General features: G+C 45.0%; 2 protein-coding genes across 6 annotated transcripts in view; one reads left to right on the top strand and one right to left on the bottom strand.

The window, feature by feature from the left end:
* Window positions 1-80: 80 nt before the first annotated feature.
* On the top strand, window positions 81-15,071 carry CLCC1 (chloride channel CLIC like 1). 3 transcript variants are annotated; one of them, XM_063407666.1, is made up of 12 exons: window positions 81-282; window positions 1,920-2,060; window positions 3,806-3,898; window positions 4,676-4,783; window positions 5,474-5,695; window positions 6,818-6,958; window positions 8,018-8,111; window positions 9,194-9,291; window positions 9,368-9,514; window positions 10,107-10,322; window positions 10,922-11,168; window positions 14,385-15,071. In XM_063407666.1, exons 2-11 carry the CDS (start codon window positions 1,929-1,931, stop codon window positions 11,147-11,149), a joined length of 1,479 nt encoding a protein of 492 aa, XP_063263736.1. In that variant the 5' UTR covers window positions 81-282; window positions 1,920-1,928; the 3' UTR covers window positions 11,150-11,168; window positions 14,385-15,071. The 3 variants fall into 3 exon arrangements, with proteins under 3 accessions (XP_063263736.1, XP_063263734.1, XP_063263735.1); XM_063407664.1 differs by having other exon boundaries at window positions 10,107-10,367; XM_063407665.1 differs by lacking the exon at window positions 81-282 and adding an exon at window positions 446-600 and having other exon boundaries at window positions 10,107-10,367.
* GPSM2 (G protein signaling modulator 2) overlaps window positions 11,170-16,475 on the bottom strand; it is a 28,770-nt gene continuing 23,464 nt past the window's right edge. For 2 of the 3 annotated variants that reach the window (XM_063407656.1, XM_063407657.1), the window contains exons 12-15: window positions 15,302-15,478; window positions 14,367-14,529; window positions 13,981-14,228; window positions 11,170-12,628 (exon numbers count right to left, since the gene is read on the bottom strand). In XM_063407656.1, coding sequence (XP_063263726.1) covers window positions 12,464-12,628; window positions 13,981-14,228; window positions 14,367-14,529; window positions 15,302-15,478 — 753 coding nt within the window. In that variant the 3' untranslated portion in view covers window positions 11,170-12,463. The remainder of the gene's footprint in view (window positions 12,629-13,980; window positions 14,229-14,366; window positions 14,530-15,301; window positions 15,479-16,475) is intronic. The other variant, XM_063407658.1, reaches the window with a different exon arrangement.

Here is a 16,475-nt window from a genome sequence, read left to right as displayed (position 1 = left end):
TCCATCCGTCATTTCCCACCCCGCGTTGTGCTTGGGCGGGCGTTTAGCGAAGGTTCGGCTCTCCCTGCGGGGGCGGGCCCGGGGCGGGCCCGGGGCGGGGCCGCAGCGCCAGACGGCGCCTCAGGGCCGGGCGGCGCCTCCGCGGCCGCTGCTCCGCGGCGCTTCCCGGGCGGAGCGGCCGCCGGGGCGGCCCGCAGCGGGTAAACACCGCGGGTAAACACCGCGGGTAAACACAGCGGGTAAACACAGCGGGTGGACGCCGGGAACCCCGCGGCCCCTCAGGTACCGCAGGCGGCGAGCGGGGCTGCGGGCGGGGCGGGCGCCGCCGGCCGGGGCCTGCGCGCTGTCGGGGCGAGGAGGAGCGGGGAGGGGCCGAGCGCTGCGTGTCTCGGCGGAGCGCGGTGTCGGTGCGGCTGAGGGAGGCGAAGGTGGGGGAGAAGCGTGCGGAGCCGCTTCTGCATGGCCCTGTGGGCTCCCGCAGCGCTCGGGCCGCAGTGCCGGCCTGGGCCGGAGCGGGGCCCGGGGCCTGGCGGGGCCGCACCGAGAGCACCAGGCCGTGGCGCCGGGCGGGGCAGCGATGTCCCTGCGAGGCCGGCCGGGGTGAGTTCTGCGTGACGGTCGTGCTGGTCCCTTCGGGAAACAATGCTGAAAATCAGAGTTCAGCGAGGAGGAATGTTGGCGTTGGCAGTAGCTCTCCAGGACAAGCTGCCTGCACCCTTAGGAGGAGGATCTCTGAGGGAGCGCGGTGTATCGCTCTCAGGGGGAACAAAGGGTGGTGGAGAGGCAGGAGGTGGTGTGGCCGTGGTTGTTCTAAAGCAATGCGGCCGAGGGGAGCTAAGCCAAAGGAGTGACCCCACAGGTGACCAAAACCTGAACGTTGTTCCGTGAACTCGAAAGGACGTATCGCTTTCCACACACCAACGTGTGCTAATGGAGATATGTACACGCTTTACGTTTGACTAAAGACACTTAGGCACCTAAGTACGAAATGCCATTAACTGAAGCTGTACCTTTTACCCTCCCTCAAAAAAAACCAATGCATATATAGTTTAAGAGGGGCGGAGGTCAGAGGAGACTCCGTTTTTGTATCGGGGCTGTGCCTCTCTCCTGCCCCACAGGAATGCCTGCTGGCTAGGTAAGGCTCGAACACCGAGTGCTCCCCCAGGAAATTCAGAGAGCCAGCTTCTGTTTGTGATTTTGCTTTTAGTCGTCTTCCACTGTAACTTTTTTTTTGTTGGTTTATTGCTTATTTTTTTGTGTTCATGTGCTCCCGCAGACAGTGCTATTGCTGACAATCCAGCGTTTGCTGCCCAGTAAATTACAGTGTTTTCCACCTGAGGTCTGATGAACATTTTCAGACTGTGGTCTGGCCAGGAGAGTTTGTTGGACATGAGCAGACTCAGTGTGTGAATCTGTGACTGTGGTAGCTCTTACTGAATGTCACTGGACTCACAGTGCTGCACTGGCTCTGTGCTTCCCTTTTCAGTGCTAGTCCCTCAGATTCAAAGCACAGCCACCCCCAGCCCCTCTGGTATCTGAGCAACAGCTGAGATGAAAGGGGTTTTTCTGCCAAATCTTCTTAATGTGACACAAAAATTTGCTGCACTGTTAACACAGTGCCCTTTTGGTGAAGCGAGCTGGAGTTCTGCACCATTTTACAATATTTAGCAATGCTGAACTCTGTGCTACACCTGCTGATAACAAAGTCAGGGGTATTGATCATGTAATGCAGTTTATTGTGCATATTATTGCCAGCATTTTCCTTGGGGAAAAGTATGGAAGTGAATTTAATCCTGCTCAATGGAGAATAGAGTTGTTCAAAAGCTCCTTTTTTAGTTTTTTTTCTTGTAAGATTGTTTCATTTTTTTCATACAGCATGTTACACTGACCTAAATACCTGAATTTCTTGTTCCATTCAGTGATACAGGATGCTGTTTCCTTTGGTGTTCTGTGCAGTTGTGCTGATAGGGAGCTGTAAAGTTCAAGAAGATGAATGGATTGACCCCACAGATATGCTCAATTATGATGCAGCGTCAGGAACAATGAGAAGACCTTACAAGGTAGAAAAAGAAAGGATGTGTGTGTCTCCCAAAAAGCTAAACACTGTTGGAAGATTGCTTTTAAGTAGTGACAGTAGATAATGGTAGCAGGGTGATGTTTTTAAGGGCTTATTATGTTGTGTCTAAATCCATACACAGACAAGTCTTGGTGTCCATGGTTAAAACTGCAAGGGAAAAACCAGTGGAATTAGTTCAGGACCTTTACCTGGTGAGCTTCTGTTGCCCTCAGATCAAGTCATATCAGGCAGGCTTTTTGTATTTTCACAGCTGGTGTTTGATCTATGCAGATTGTGGCACCACAGGCCACTGCTCTGAGAACTACTGGGTTAAGCAGCTCCTTCTGGTTTCTCAAGTATAGTGTTAAATATCTAGCAAATCCGGTTACTAACTGATAAAAGTTGGGGGAGTTAAAGGTAATTATTGTATTTTATTTTAATTAACCAGTTTCCTAGCAATAGGAACCAGTTTCTTGTTTCTTATGTGGGACTATTGTGAAAGTCAGTGGTGTTTTGTAATGCTGGGCCTCAATTTTCAGAAGGAAGATCAGAATCAGGATTGCTGTTCTTTTAATGATTCATTAACATTGGAGAGAAGATGAAGTAGGAAAAAAAATTAGTTCTAGCAAGATGAATTGTATCCTCTGTCTTGTATGAAGAGCAGACTGTAAATACCGTGGGATGCATGTTGGTTATCTTGTGCATATATGCACACATGGCACTGTAAACTGGGGGTGGTTGTAAGGGCACCCTTCATTCTTGCCATTGTTCAGCTTTCAAGTTTGGTTTTACAGTCTTGAGCAATGCTGTTTAAACACTACAGAACATAATTTTCTGAAGTTTAGAAGATGCAGAGTGCATTAATGCTCTCCACAGGTTCCTCATCAACCTCCTCATCTTCTCCAAGACCCCCTGATAGTCATTAGCATCCTTAAGATCCAGCAGCAAACTTAGGAGTGTTTAACCTGGAGCCCAACTGCTTCAGCAGTTATAAAAAAAGCAGTAGCTTTATTGTGGTCTCCTGCAGAAACAGAACTACATCTTAAATGCAAAAAAATACTGCTTTGTGTTAGTCCACCTTCTCAGGATTTCTTTTCTGCTCTGCAGAGAGTTTTTAGGTGGGCAGGCTGTGGGGGCCGCTCAAGCCCTCCAAACCAAGCTTTGTTCCAGCATGAGTTCAGTGGTTCATGTGGGGTTGTGCTTCCTCTTGGAGCCTTCCCTCAGTGAGCACAGCTGGCTGTGTGTGAGCAGCACTGCCCAGACTGGCTCTGGGTAATGATCAGCAAACATGGAGTGCTCTGGAGCAGAGAAGGGCAGGCAGCCCACAGTGGGTTTGTGTTTTCCTGCAGTCTGCTTGGCGGCATGGCCAGCTGCACTGGGAATTGCCTGCCTCAAACTGCCCCTTTGCCCGCTGAGTCAGTTTTTAGCCAGTGCCATTATCTAATCTGATGCACTCTGTGGGTCACCAGCACTCCAAGGAGGGGAAAGGGCAAGTGGGGGTGGACAGGCTAGACCTCACTGTTTGGAGGCAGCGTGCATTTAGATAAACTCAAAGCAATTGCCCATCTGGAGCCTCAATAACAGCAGAGGGATAACTGGAGCATCATTGGGAGAGTGTTAGCAGCAGAGCTCTGTACTCAGTTTTTAGCTCCTTTACTCCTTCTAAAGTGATGTGACTGTAGAAGTGTAACAGGGCATGTTGGTCAAATTCTTGGATTCTAAAAATATGTTTTTCTTCTGTAATTTTAGCCAAACTACCATGGCTCTGAGGAAAAGGCTGAGGATACACTCAGTACTGAAATCTCACGTTGTTCCAGGGTAATAGATTCCTTGCAAGCAAAGGTTTGTTCTTCAGAATATTTTCCAATGTTTTATGGTTTGTGCTTTCTGATGATGCTCTTTTGCATAGTATCAAACAGGTGCATTGCTGGCGTAATTTATGCTTTATGGAGGGGAACCTCTAGGCAGAGGAGAGACTGGAAGTGGTTTGAATTAATTTTCATGTTGTTGTTCTGCCTACGCATTTCCTGAAGTGTTTTACAGTGTAACAAAATCGACAGGAGCTGGGTGCTTCTGTCCAGGGCCAGCAGTTTAAAGGTGCTGATGTTACCCTGTGCAGTTCTCAAGCTGTTCAGTCCTGTTTGATGTTAAGGGCTGGGTTGTGTCACAGAGACAGGGCAGTGTGCAGAGCTGCAGCTCTCAGGGGCTGCTGTCAGGCCCCCTCCCAGCATGTGGGGATGGATCACTGCCCTCAGCCCTTTGGATACCCAATGGGATATGTGTCATTTAAATGTTGTTTTAGTTACGTAGAATTTTTGGCAGTTCCCTCTTTTTTTTTCTGATGCAGATTAAAATGTAAGGAAATTCAGATGTTTGCATTTGTTTGTAGCCTTACTGAGGTCAGGATTTGAATATTACTAGCAGATGGGAAATCTCCAGTGCTGGCCAGTCCCATGGAAAGTGGTATCTTCAGTTACTGCATGTGCTTTTTATCTGGCATACTAAACATGGAATCATTGCTAAACTAAAGAAATGTGTTGGTACATTTGGAGGTCTTTCTTTCCTCTGAAGAAGCTGGTTTGAGCAAAGTGAATAAAAGTGTCTTTTGCACAATTGCAGATTGCAGAGTGTGAGAAGAGGAATGCCAAATCACACGAGAGCCGCAGCTTTTATATTTTTAAGCGATACTTGAATAAGATTTTAAATGAAGCTGGAAAACTTGGCCTTGTAAGTATTTGAACAGTAATTCTAAAAAATAATCAAAATGAATTCATATTACTGCCTTATGTAGTTTTTACAGTTACCAAGCATTGATTAATTACGCTGGTGTACTTTAAATGAAATGAACTGAAATGGCAAAGGAAAAGGTGATATAAGTCTGTGCATCCAGTGCTGCTGAGGAGACACAGCTGTCATTTGATCTGTAAAGCATCCGAAGGAAGGGTTTGTGAATTCAGTGTATCTAGACAGCTGTTGCAGGAATGTAGCCATAGGAACACCTTGTTCTGCTCATGCTGATGATTGGAAACTGGAGGGAGCCGGATTTGGGTTGTTTGTTGTAGGTTTTTAAGGCCTGTATTGTAGATCTGCCATGTTAACCTGTGGAGGGTGGAAGCGAGGACAGGTAGCCTGAGAGGAGTACAGAGAGATTGTGCAAGCAGGAACAGGGATCAGGTTAGAATTAAACCAGATAGAATTAAACCCCTAAGGAAGGGATGCCATCCAGAGAGACCCTGACAGGCTTGAGAGGTGGGTCCATGCAGAACTCAGTGTGCCCCTGTCCCATGTTTTCATCCTGCAGTCTGCATCGGAAGGGTGCTGGTACAGAAGGAATATGATCAGGCTTTGGCCTATAGATGCATTTCTATTTCCAGATAAGCAGCTTTTAACCATTGTTTTGCTTTGCTTTGAATTCAGCCTGAGGAAAATGTGGGCCATGTCCATTACGATGCTGAGATCATTCTTACGAGACAGACGTATCTGGAGATCCTCAGGTTTGTCAGTGAGGAAGCCTGGCAGCCAGGGGCCCTGGATGAGGCCCTGAGTGATATTCTGATCAATTTTAAACACCATGATGATCAAGCTTGGCAGTGGAGATTTGAGGACGCCTTTGGAATTGATCTATATAATTTGTTTCTGGTAAGAGAATAAAGGTTAATTATTGGTTTTAATTGCTGTTTTCTTCAGTTTCTCTGTGCTAGTCAATTAATATTACCATCTTAACTCCACAGATACAGCAATTCTTTCCATCACACTTTTAGTGAGTCACTTTTTTTTTGTGGTTGCTGAAGGATGTATTTGCCTTAAGAAGGAATTCAAGTTTTTTATTCCTGTAGTCATCTGTTCTCATGGTAACTTTGGTTTGGGGCTTTTTTCTGGTATGTTTTGGGGTTTTTTCTTGTCTTTTATATCTGTGCTGCTAGACTCATTATGCTCTAGCACTTTCTTACCACTAGAACTGACATGTCGTGCATTATAGATCTTCCAGGTTTGTCTCTTGTTCATGTACTTGTTGAAGCTGTTGGCTTCTCCAAGAGTTGGAAAATATTTATACTGAGACAAGTATATATTTGAACTCCTGCAGGTCAGAGGCTTTTGCAAATTTTGTGAGAAAAATTGTGTCGTGTTGGAGAGGAGAGCTTGACTATGGTATTTATGAAGTGCTAAGCTGAGAGTCTCTAGTAAACTGGAGCTTACTGAATAAATCTTTACAATTCAGAATATGCCAATGTTTTATGCTGGTCTTGCAAGTAGCCTGTCTAGATTTGAGGGGTCCCTGGAAGCCAGATGACAAAAGCAGGCTGTCAGTAACCTCTGACAGGGATCCTCAGGTGGAAAGACATTTTGTGAAGTGCTTCTCTGAAGCCTGCTGGTACCCCCAGACTGTAACTTTGTCTCTTTACCAAAGTGCAGGAGTTGGCAGCAGTTGTTCTGTGTTCATAGCAGGCACAAACTGCTCAAGCCCTGGCTGGCACCAGTTCAGTAATTCAGAAGTGCAGTGGCTAATGTAACAAACATCCTACTGCAGAAATAACGAAATATTGCAAGAAACAAATGAGCAGCTGGGGGCAGGAATGAGTGTTAGTACTGCCACTGAACTGTTCTGCCTTGTGCTGCTCAGATGGGCTGTGGGAGCAAGGAAAAGCTGCTCAGCTATTCTGTGTAAAAGACATCAGTAAAAACAAACGGTGGATGTTTCTTCATGTGTACTGTCAGTAAGCTTGGAAAGTTCCAAATGTGGGTCCCTCTTTTCTTTTTCAGCTACTCTTGTGCTTACTGTGCATTGTGATGGTAATAGCTACAGAGATCTGGACACGAATTCTTTGGTTTGTTCAGCTGAAACGTATTTTATTAATAAACTTTTTCATCAGTTTTGCATGGAATTGGCTTTACTTGTATAAGGTAAGTTGTGTAATCTTAATGGCTTTTTGGCTTAGGATGTTACAGTTACGAGGGAGTTAAGGTTGTTTTGTTTGGTTAGTTTACATGTAGCTTTTAATTAGCTGCAAAATAAAAAAAGGGATAAACATTTTCTTTTGCATGTTGGGTGTGTAAGGCATAAAGAACCAAAGAAACCCTGACAACTTTATCCTGCTGTAGAGATGCACAAAATTCAGAGAGCACTGGAATTCTGATTTCACTATGTGGGCAAGGCAGATCTGACCTCTGGCTAAAGCAGCTTTGTAGAAAAGTTACACAGAAATACATTCTGAGTTTTTTCCTTAAGATTCCCTGGTACAAAGTGTTTGATGTGATAGACCAGATAAATGCCTCATTAATGATGATTAAGTGGCTGGTGGTACAATAGGATCCGTTTTGTTGAGGAATTTAAGCTACCAGATCAACAGCCAGGCACAGAATCTTCCTCACAGCTTGTCAGAGCCAGGGACAGCAGAGTGCTGGACAGTGGGATGGCCCTGGCACGGGGTGGAATGCCGTGCCAATGGCTTGGGTTGAGGCAGTGAAGAATGTTGGGTTTGCAACAGATGATTTGACTGAATTTTTTCTGTTTTGAGTATCAGTTGCAAACTGTGAGGCAAAACTAATATATACAGGTATCTTATGGGAATTATTTGAAAATAAAAGAGGATGTTTTAATGAGTAATTGCATGACAGCTGTGTCTCTGTTCCAGAAACATTTTAAGGAAAGGTGTCATCAGTTTGCTTTTGCCTTGAACTTGTATCTTTGACTATTGGAGTCTGGTCCTTTGGCAATTCAGACTCCTTTTGGAGAATAACTTGGAGGTAGCCATTATCTCAGGGGTTTTGTCCATTCCTAGGAAGTTCTTAGAACTCAGCTCCATTAAATTGTTCAGGTAGTAAGCTTTTCTAAAGACGTATCACGTGGGGAGTTGTCATTAGAAGGGGCCAGTGGGGAAGGTGTCATTTCTGCGGGGAGCCGTGCCACGGCTGCTGAGGCGCACAGGGGCAGCTGAGGAGGCCTGTCCGTGTCCCCTGCAGCTGGCCTTCGCTCAGCACCAGGCTGACATCGCCAAGATGGGCCACGTCGACAGCGTCTGCGTGGAGAAGCTCGACTGGCGGGGAACGCTCTTCGGTGAGTTCGTGTCTTGGCACTTTGCAGGAGTATTAAAGATCACAAAATATCAGTTCAGAGTATCCCAGGATACTCAGATTTCTTCATGAGTAGTACAGGGAATTTTCTGCAATACACGATTATGTGGTTTTACCATTTTTCCATCCCATAAAGACTCTGTTTTCTAGGCCTTGGGGGGAGAGCTGATCACAGCACTGCACTTGGGGTCTGTCATGGTGTTATTTTTTTTCTTGTAACTTACCTGTGTCTCCCCAGCCACCATCCCCAGTGCCATTCAGTGCCATTTACTAAAGGCAGAGTTAGGACAAGGATTCTTTTTATGTATCAGGCCTGTGAGTACAGTGGATTTCAGTAATTGGATCTGGAGTTGTTTATTCTGGTGTTACTATTTTACAGAGAAAGCTTATTTTTTATTAGCTGTTATTTCTATCCAGTGCTGTAGCAGGTAGATGAAGGGTGGCAGCTCTTAAAGAGTGCTTGTTATGGCCTTCCCTGTGTAATTTCTGGACTCTTCTGGTTTTGATACATGTCAAGGATTTGTGTTCTGACTGCAGTAAAACAGAACTGCAGAAACACTGATGTCATGAATCACTTGTTTGTAATGTAAAAATTCCCTTAAGAAGTAAGACTTCTGCTTGTAACTGAAACAGACCCTTGAGTCTAGCAAGCAGAGTAGAGCATTTCAGTCTCCCTGCAGACTGGCAGATGAGCAATAACACAGGATGACGCTGTGTCAGGAGTAACTGTGAACACAGTGTGCAAGTTCATTGTTTCCACAGATGGGACTTTTTTCCCTGAGGCTTCTGGGAACTGATCTCACGTAAAAACCTTTCTTGATTATACAGGGGAAAACTTCAGGTTCTTGTCTTTCTTTCTAGCCTTCCTTCCCCTTCCTGCATCCCCTTGACTGGATAAACTATACTGCCAAGCCAATCTCAGATGTGTAAAAATAATTCTCACTTTTGAATTGTATCTAGAAGAGTTCTCTTCCATCTGTAACTGAAATGCTCCTTTCTGTATTGCTGCTGTGTCAAAAATATATTTTTTAAAAAGTAGTAAAAATGTCTCTGCTTTGACTGCAGAATGGCTTAGAAGTACATGGACGTTTCAGGATGATCCCTGTCAGAAGTATTATGAAACTCTGCTTGTCAATCCTATTTTGTTGGTTCCACCAACAAAGGTATGTGCCAAGCCCAAAGGGGCTGTTCATGGTTGTTGTTTGTGTGACAACAGTGGTTTTCTCTTTATTTTTCTAGGCCTTGGCAATAACTTTCACCAACTTTGTAACCGAGCCTTTGAAGCACGTAGGACAAGGAATTGGTGAATTCATCAAGGCACTTATGAAGGAAATACCATTAATTCTGCAGGTTCCAGTGCTCATTATGATGGCTCTGGCTGTCCTGGTTTGTATACATTCATCTTACATTGAAAAGCTCGGTTTGATTTTTCAAATATTAAATGCATTTATGTTTAAGTATTATCTATTATATTACTTATTTCTCATTTGTACAACTGAACAGATTTCTTAGCAGAAAGAAATTACTTCTGCAAGGGAATTTTTTTCTTGACAAAGGCTTCATACTACAATTGGTCTAGGAATTAAAAGAGCCAAGTTTTGTATTCAAACTGTATTCCTCTCCCACTCCCCAAGTGGGATATAATAACATCAAACTGCTTAAAATCTTAGACTCTCTGACAGTTTATTGCAATTCAGTTCCCATTTCTTCTTTGAGTCATTACATCATGATGCATGTAGTTGGCATTTCACATGAAAGCATTGAGTTAGAGCCTTAAACATCTTCAGTGTAGCACCAGCAGTGAACTGCATCCAGCCTGGCAGTTCCTGCAGCGTGGTCAGACTGCAGAAAGCTTGAGCTGGAGCTCCTTCTCTTCACTGAGCTTCTCCTTCAGGCTCCTTCAGCTATATGATATGAAATGTGTGAAAACCATAGGCTGTGCATGTTTTGCTCAGTTTGGGTTTTTTCCTCCCCCCAGGCTTTTTGCTATGGTGCAGGATCATCAGTGTCTGCATTAAGATACTTAACATCTTCTCAGAGGAGAAGTCTTCCTCTGCCTGCGGGTGAGCAGGAGCGAGCTGCCTTGGGGCACCACAATGGGAGGACAGCAGAGGAGTCTCACGTGCAGCAGCATCTGTCTGTCCCCAGGGGCCACCAGGACAGAGGGGACGCCTCCACGAGGCCTCTCCCTACGGTGAGAGCGGGCAGTGGCAGCAGGAGCGCCGAGCCGGAGGCACAGGTACCAGAGTCCCACAGGGGCCAGAGGCCCACAGAGCCTGCTGTGGCTCCTGGTGCTGCCATTAAACTGAGCAGGGTGCAGTGGTGCCTGCTAGAACACACTTAAACAACACGCCTAACCCAGAGCTGGGGGAGAGGGGAGTTAAGGAGGTACACGTTCTCCCAAGGAACAGGTTGAGAGAGGTGTCTTGGATGTGTTTCTTCTGGAAAAATATCTTGCAGTGGCTAACTGTGGCAGGAAACTACTGAATTAAAACCCTTTATGGTAAAGATAACTTCAGTTTTGAGAGATCAGTATGTGTGTCAGCCTGGGCAGTCGTGATTACCCACAGAAGAAACATGGAGGAAAAAACCAGTGCTGACTCCCCTGCAAACTACAGAAGATTCCAAACAGGATTTATACTCTATCTTGGGCTTATTCATGTGTTCTGTTTTGCAGACTCACCCTTGTCATGCTTCGGGTGAGCCCTGCCCCTTGAGCTGGGATGCATTTGAAACAATAGATGCTGTCACTTTTGATTGCTTAATTAATAGAGTATTATTAATTTTTTGCAGAACAGGTTGCACACTGAATCTGAAGTTCATAGACTTGAAACTCTCCAAGCTGAAAACCTTACTGAAGAAGCTGCACTTGAGCAGCAAAAACGGGAGACGGGTAAAGCAGAAGGAGAGACTGGAGAAAACTGTGACCCTAATAAAAACCTAGAAGGGAAAAGTTCTGCCATGGAACCATGTGAAGAGAAGAAAAAGAGCGTTTTACATGACTCCCAGGAAAGAGACTAAGGAAGACCCAGGCTCTGCTGTAAGTTTTGTCTAATCTTTAATTGTCATGTACTTCTACTTCTGCTCTCATTCTCAAGTGTAGAAGAGAGAACATCAAGGTTGTAAAATCTGGGAGAGTAAGTACATGCACTGCATCTGGAATCTGAAACAGAGGTGTTAACCTTTAAGTGGCCAAAAACCCCCCAAGCTTCTGTAGTGTTGCTGCTTGTTGGAAATCAGGTTTGTGAGATAAGTTTTGAGTAATTCCTGTGATGCTAATTCCCAGCCCAGATGTCTCAGTCTGTCTTTGGGTTTATGTTCTTTATCAGCTCGGTTTTAGGACAGCTTATGGATTTCCTCCTGGTGTAAGGATTGGCAGAGAATGAGAATCTGATGTTGTAGCAGGCGCGTTTTAGCCAGTTCAAAGCTGAAGAGGGCCAGGAGCTGCTCTGGGGATGGGCACTGCAGTGGTTGTTCCCCAGAACTCTCCAGCCCAGCTCAGGAGCTGAGGTCGGGTACAGGAGGCAGCTCCTGTGTGTGACACTGGGAATTGGTGGCTGCAGGCACTGCCCCAGGCCCAGGGGAGCTGGTGCCCAGTGCCCACCACCCCTGTGATTCCTGGTGCAGGGGCACGTACTGCACAAGCTGTAGAGAGCAGTGTGGACAGCTGTTTCTTGAAAGTAAGTACTGCTTGAAAACTTCTGCAGATTGCAAAACTGTTCTGAATTAATGTAGGAAACAGTTAACTAAATATTCCCAAAAACCCATCATGTTTGAAAAAACTATTTTTTATTAAACAGAATTAAAACTAGGATTTTTAATAGAAATGATTGATTCTTCCAAACTGTGTTTCTGCAAAAAGACTAAATACTGAAGCTATTTCTTCTTTTTTTTTTTTAATTACTTTTTTAAAAAAAGTATAAAAGAAAACAGATCTTTTTTCAAGAGGTACAAATCAGGGGAAAATCAAGTTTTCTTTAAAAAGAACATAAAAATTTAAGTCGTACACTAGATTGAGACAGTGGTAGAATCCACTTATGAGCAATGAGAGAATTGACAGAGAAAAAAAATCATGGAAGTTTTGATAGACAGAGGCAATGAAGAGGGAGACCCAGTACCAGTACCTCAGACACTGCTCTGAAAGCAGCTGCCAACTGCAGGAGCGGGGCAGCTCTGTAACTACTGCTCATGAGTGTGATGCTGCTGCTAGTGCAGTAAAAAATCAGAAGGAGACAAAGCTACTAATTGTAATCATCTTAAAAAGGCAAGAGGGCTTTTCCAGCAAACCCCAATGAGCCCTAGGATGCTGCTGTACAGTGCACGCCTCTGGGGTCTTCAGCTGGAATTGGGGCCCTTTACAGCTGAGGGTAAGTGAACTCTCTGCTCATCCATTCTCTTCGCTTGTGAGCGCAAAATCAGGCTGAAAAAATCCTCATCGGGTACAGTGGGGCCTTTGGCAGCTCCTGGGGGAGCACATCTTTGATCATCCAGTCTGGAACCCTGCAGACAGACCAAGCAATAAAAGCTGCATATTAACAAGGTGATGTGGAGTAAGTTAACAATATTAAGTGAAAAAACTACCAAAAGCTCTTACTATCAGATTTAAAGCTAGTAGATTTAATTTATAAGTTTTGATTCAAGTTAAACTTGCTAAATGAAATTATTAAGAGTCCAAGTGTAAGTAAAATGGTTCCTCTGACACCCTTGTCCCTATGTGTCTGAAAATGACCCCCCAGTTCAGTTCTTTGACATATTGCAAAATGAGATTTAAGTGTCCTTAGTTCAGAAGGAGAATTTTTAGCATTAATACAGGGTGTTTCTGGTCTCGTACATGAGGAAGTGTGGTTGTCTTCCTTTCCTTACACAGGGACTAAAAAATGGCTGCAGTGGTGTAAGATTTGGGAAGGCCTTGCCTCCACAGCTGGGTACAGTTTAATGCCAAGGCCACAGCGCAGGTGGCAAACCCTGCAGGGCTGGGCTCTGCTCCTGGGGAGGGCTGTTCTCCACAGGAACACGCTGCTGCTGCTGCTGCTGCTGCTGCAGGGAGTGGGGCCACAGCAGCAATGGCACAGCTGTCAGTGGGGGGTAGACCTGGGACAGGCACCTTGATACAAAAAGGCTCAAAGGCAGCAACCCTTTGTGCTTGTTTAAAGGAGTTTAAATATTTTTCATTCCTAAAATAGAATATTTCTGTATTCTTTGCTTGACTCACAAAAAGAAACAGACAAGCTGCTACAACAGAATGTGGTACTTCAGCACTGTAGACTCGATTCTAGGTGCTGCTTTCTCACCCAAGCTACCATACTTACTGACCTGGGGAGAACTTGGTGTCTGAGTTTTGTATTTTGGGCTGCTTATCAACCCATCAGACAAACCAGGAAGTCTTTTTAATTCTTTTTGGTCTAACTGGTACATGCACATGCTCCAATTGAAAATCAGTCACCTCACTTGTGTATTGCCATAAACTATCATTTAAACTTAACCTCATGGGGCTGATGACCACTATTACCACCAAACCCTGGATACTGAATTCTTTCCGCTGATAAATTGGGATTGCTGGTGCAGCAGGTGCCCTCCTTAGAAGTCCAGGTCTAAACACTTCAAACCATTTTACATACCCCTTGTAATAGCCCCACTTGTTTCTCTTCCCTTTTTAAGCATTTCTTACTTTCAGTAGTTACTGTGGTATAAATACAAAATTACCCTTACTAGACACTGGATAATTAAAAGAGAACAAAAGATGAGAGTTGGGTTACATTCTTCCTTACCTGCCAGATAAAGCACATGACAGACAGAGGCTCCCTGGCAGGACTGCCGTCCCCAGAGCTGAGGACGCTGTGCGCAGCACTCACCTGGCATTTGATGAGTCTGTCGAAGAAGTCGTCGTCCAGGTCGCTGTTGGCGCTGGCCGCGAGGCGGCGCAGGCCGGGCTGGTTGCCGCGCAGGCCGGGCTGGCTGCCGCGCAGGCCGGGCTGGCTGCCGCGCAGGCCGGGCAGCTCGCCGGCGCTGGCGCGCTGGTCGTCCAGGCGGCGGCTCTGCGAGCTCGCCAGCAGCTCCAGGAACTCGTCCGTGTGCGGGGACACTGCCGACGTGGAGAGGGCTGCACGGACAGACAGCGCACGCTAAAGTTAGCACAGGAGTGAATCCACTACTCTAGAGACTCTTGCATGCAAATACGTCCTGAAAGGAGTATTTGGCGAAATCAAGGCAAAGACAGATTGCACTTTGAAACAATTACATTTTATCATCGTTGCAGGTGGAGTAGAGGATGTTGCCGCTGAAGCAGCTGCGAGTCTGTTCTTCTCCTGGAAGCAGCACCTCTGGTCATCCATCCTGTTACTCTGGAACCGACTCAGCAGATCAAAGAAGCCTTCGTCTGCCACTGTCTCACGACTGCTTTTCTGAAAAGGAGAAGAGTTAGGGTATTTGACCTCACAGTGCCTACGGGCTGGGACAACTGCATCAGAGTTTCAGTCCAGTAACGTGTTTGATATTTACATATCTGAAATTTATTAAATGATTTTTTTTAGTCAGCCATTTCTATAAACAGATCTATCACAGGAGGAAATGCTAATAATGCTAGGGGAGCACTTTTTAGGAGAGTGGACTATATTAGAAATGTTCTGTTCTCTGAAATGGAAAGAAACAGTGCTCTGATCATGGTACAATGGGAGCTACTCCTCAGCCATTATCCAACAAAACCTCAAATGCCCATGAGAGGAAAAAGAAACAAGAGCAGCAATGAACAGTTGCCATTGTCTTCTCAGGTCTATGACCAAATGACTCAGTTCTTCCATTTTGAACTGACTTCTCAAGAGTGTAATAGCCTAAAAAGTATGTCCAAAATCTCTCCCACTGCCTGAATCAGAAAAACTAGATTTTGTTATGTTTGGAGAAGTGGGGTCTGGAAGAGACTTAGAAATAAACTTGATTTGCAAGCTGAGCTCTAACTTCAAAAAATCCACCACAAATAAAATATTTCAGTAGAAGGAGAATCTTAAAGCTGGCACCACCCCCGAGAGAGCTGTAGAACGACAGATTCTGCATCAGTTTAGAGCCACAGTGTTTAAATCAAGTTAAACTGAACAGGACAGCTGCAGGAAGGTGTTTTCCACAATTCTGATCACACAAAGATGAGTAAAGGCCGTGATCTCCACAGCTCACCACACCTACCCTCTGGGAGTTTGGAAGTCGATGATCAATGGAATTACTGGCATCCTGCAATACTTTGGAGGTGGTGCCATTTTTGTACTTTTTGCCTTTTAGTCGATTTACAAAATGAAGTTTTGCTGAAGTTTTGGCAACCAGTGGTTTCTGTTTAGCAAGAATCTCACTGTTCCAGTTTGGAACCTGAGAAAACAAGAGTCAGGAAATTAAGCCTTCTGTTTTTATTTACCAGTACCTCTTACTTGCTGCTGCTTTTCCTCCCCAAAATGAGGCAGCTTTGCACTGTTTTGTTCGTGCAGCCACAAGGATGTGGTTATGATTCCTGAGCTGCTGGTGGCAGGTTAGTGCTGTTATTGGTCAATCTGAGAACTGAACTGTGCTGTAACACCTGATGGATTAAAAGATGATCAGACAGTGGTTGAATTAAACACACTGAAATTGTCCTTGCTGACTGCAGTGCAGGAAAGGCAGTTAATGTAAGTGCTGAATTGCATGCACAGCTAGAATTTCCCACCTGGCATTTTGAAACTGGAAAGAAAAAAATATTTAAAAACTCACCCCATACTACACAAAGTGTTAGAGCAAAAGAAACCCTTACACAAATGCAGCTACTCAGCCACCCTTCCCTAAAGTTTTGGTGTACACAAACTTCCTAATAAAGACTGAAAAAAAACAGGGAGACAAATGCCAGAACAAGAAAAAACAGGAATAACCATCTCCTTTCACTAAACAACAGAATGAATAACTTTACCAACCTGACAGATTTTCCCTAAAACTTCCTCTAAAATAAACAGAATTACCCACAACTGACAGACTCCTGTAACTGCATAAAAACAGCCCAGTTTTTTCCCTGGTTGAACATCAGAAATCACGAACACAGTCACAAATCTTCCAGCAACACTGCCTACACCCAGTGGACTTCCCTTTTCAAGGTTTTACTGAACACCAGCACACAGACTCTGAGAAGAGGCCGTCCTGCACAATCAAACCCTGATGCTCAGGGCAGCGGTTGTTCTACATATCAGACATTTATGGGAGTTACTCTACCCAACAAGTACCTTGAAAAACCCTTTGTAAGATCTAGACTGCAATAATAAATTAATCCCAAAGATCTACAGGCCACATTCTAGTGTATTTAGGGCCCAGGCTGTTAAGGGGATACACATTTTAAAAGAGCTCC

The sequence above is a fragment of the Prinia subflava genome, chromosome 10 (assembly GCF_021018805.1).
Source record: "Prinia subflava isolate CZ2003 ecotype Zambia chromosome 10, Cam_Psub_1.2, whole genome shotgun sequence".
NCBI classification, from domain to species: Eukaryota; Metazoa; Chordata; class Aves; order Passeriformes; family Cisticolidae; genus Prinia; species Prinia subflava.
The sequence above is the reverse complement of the archived record's forward strand: the minus strand, read 5'-3'. Positions and strand labels throughout refer to the sequence as shown.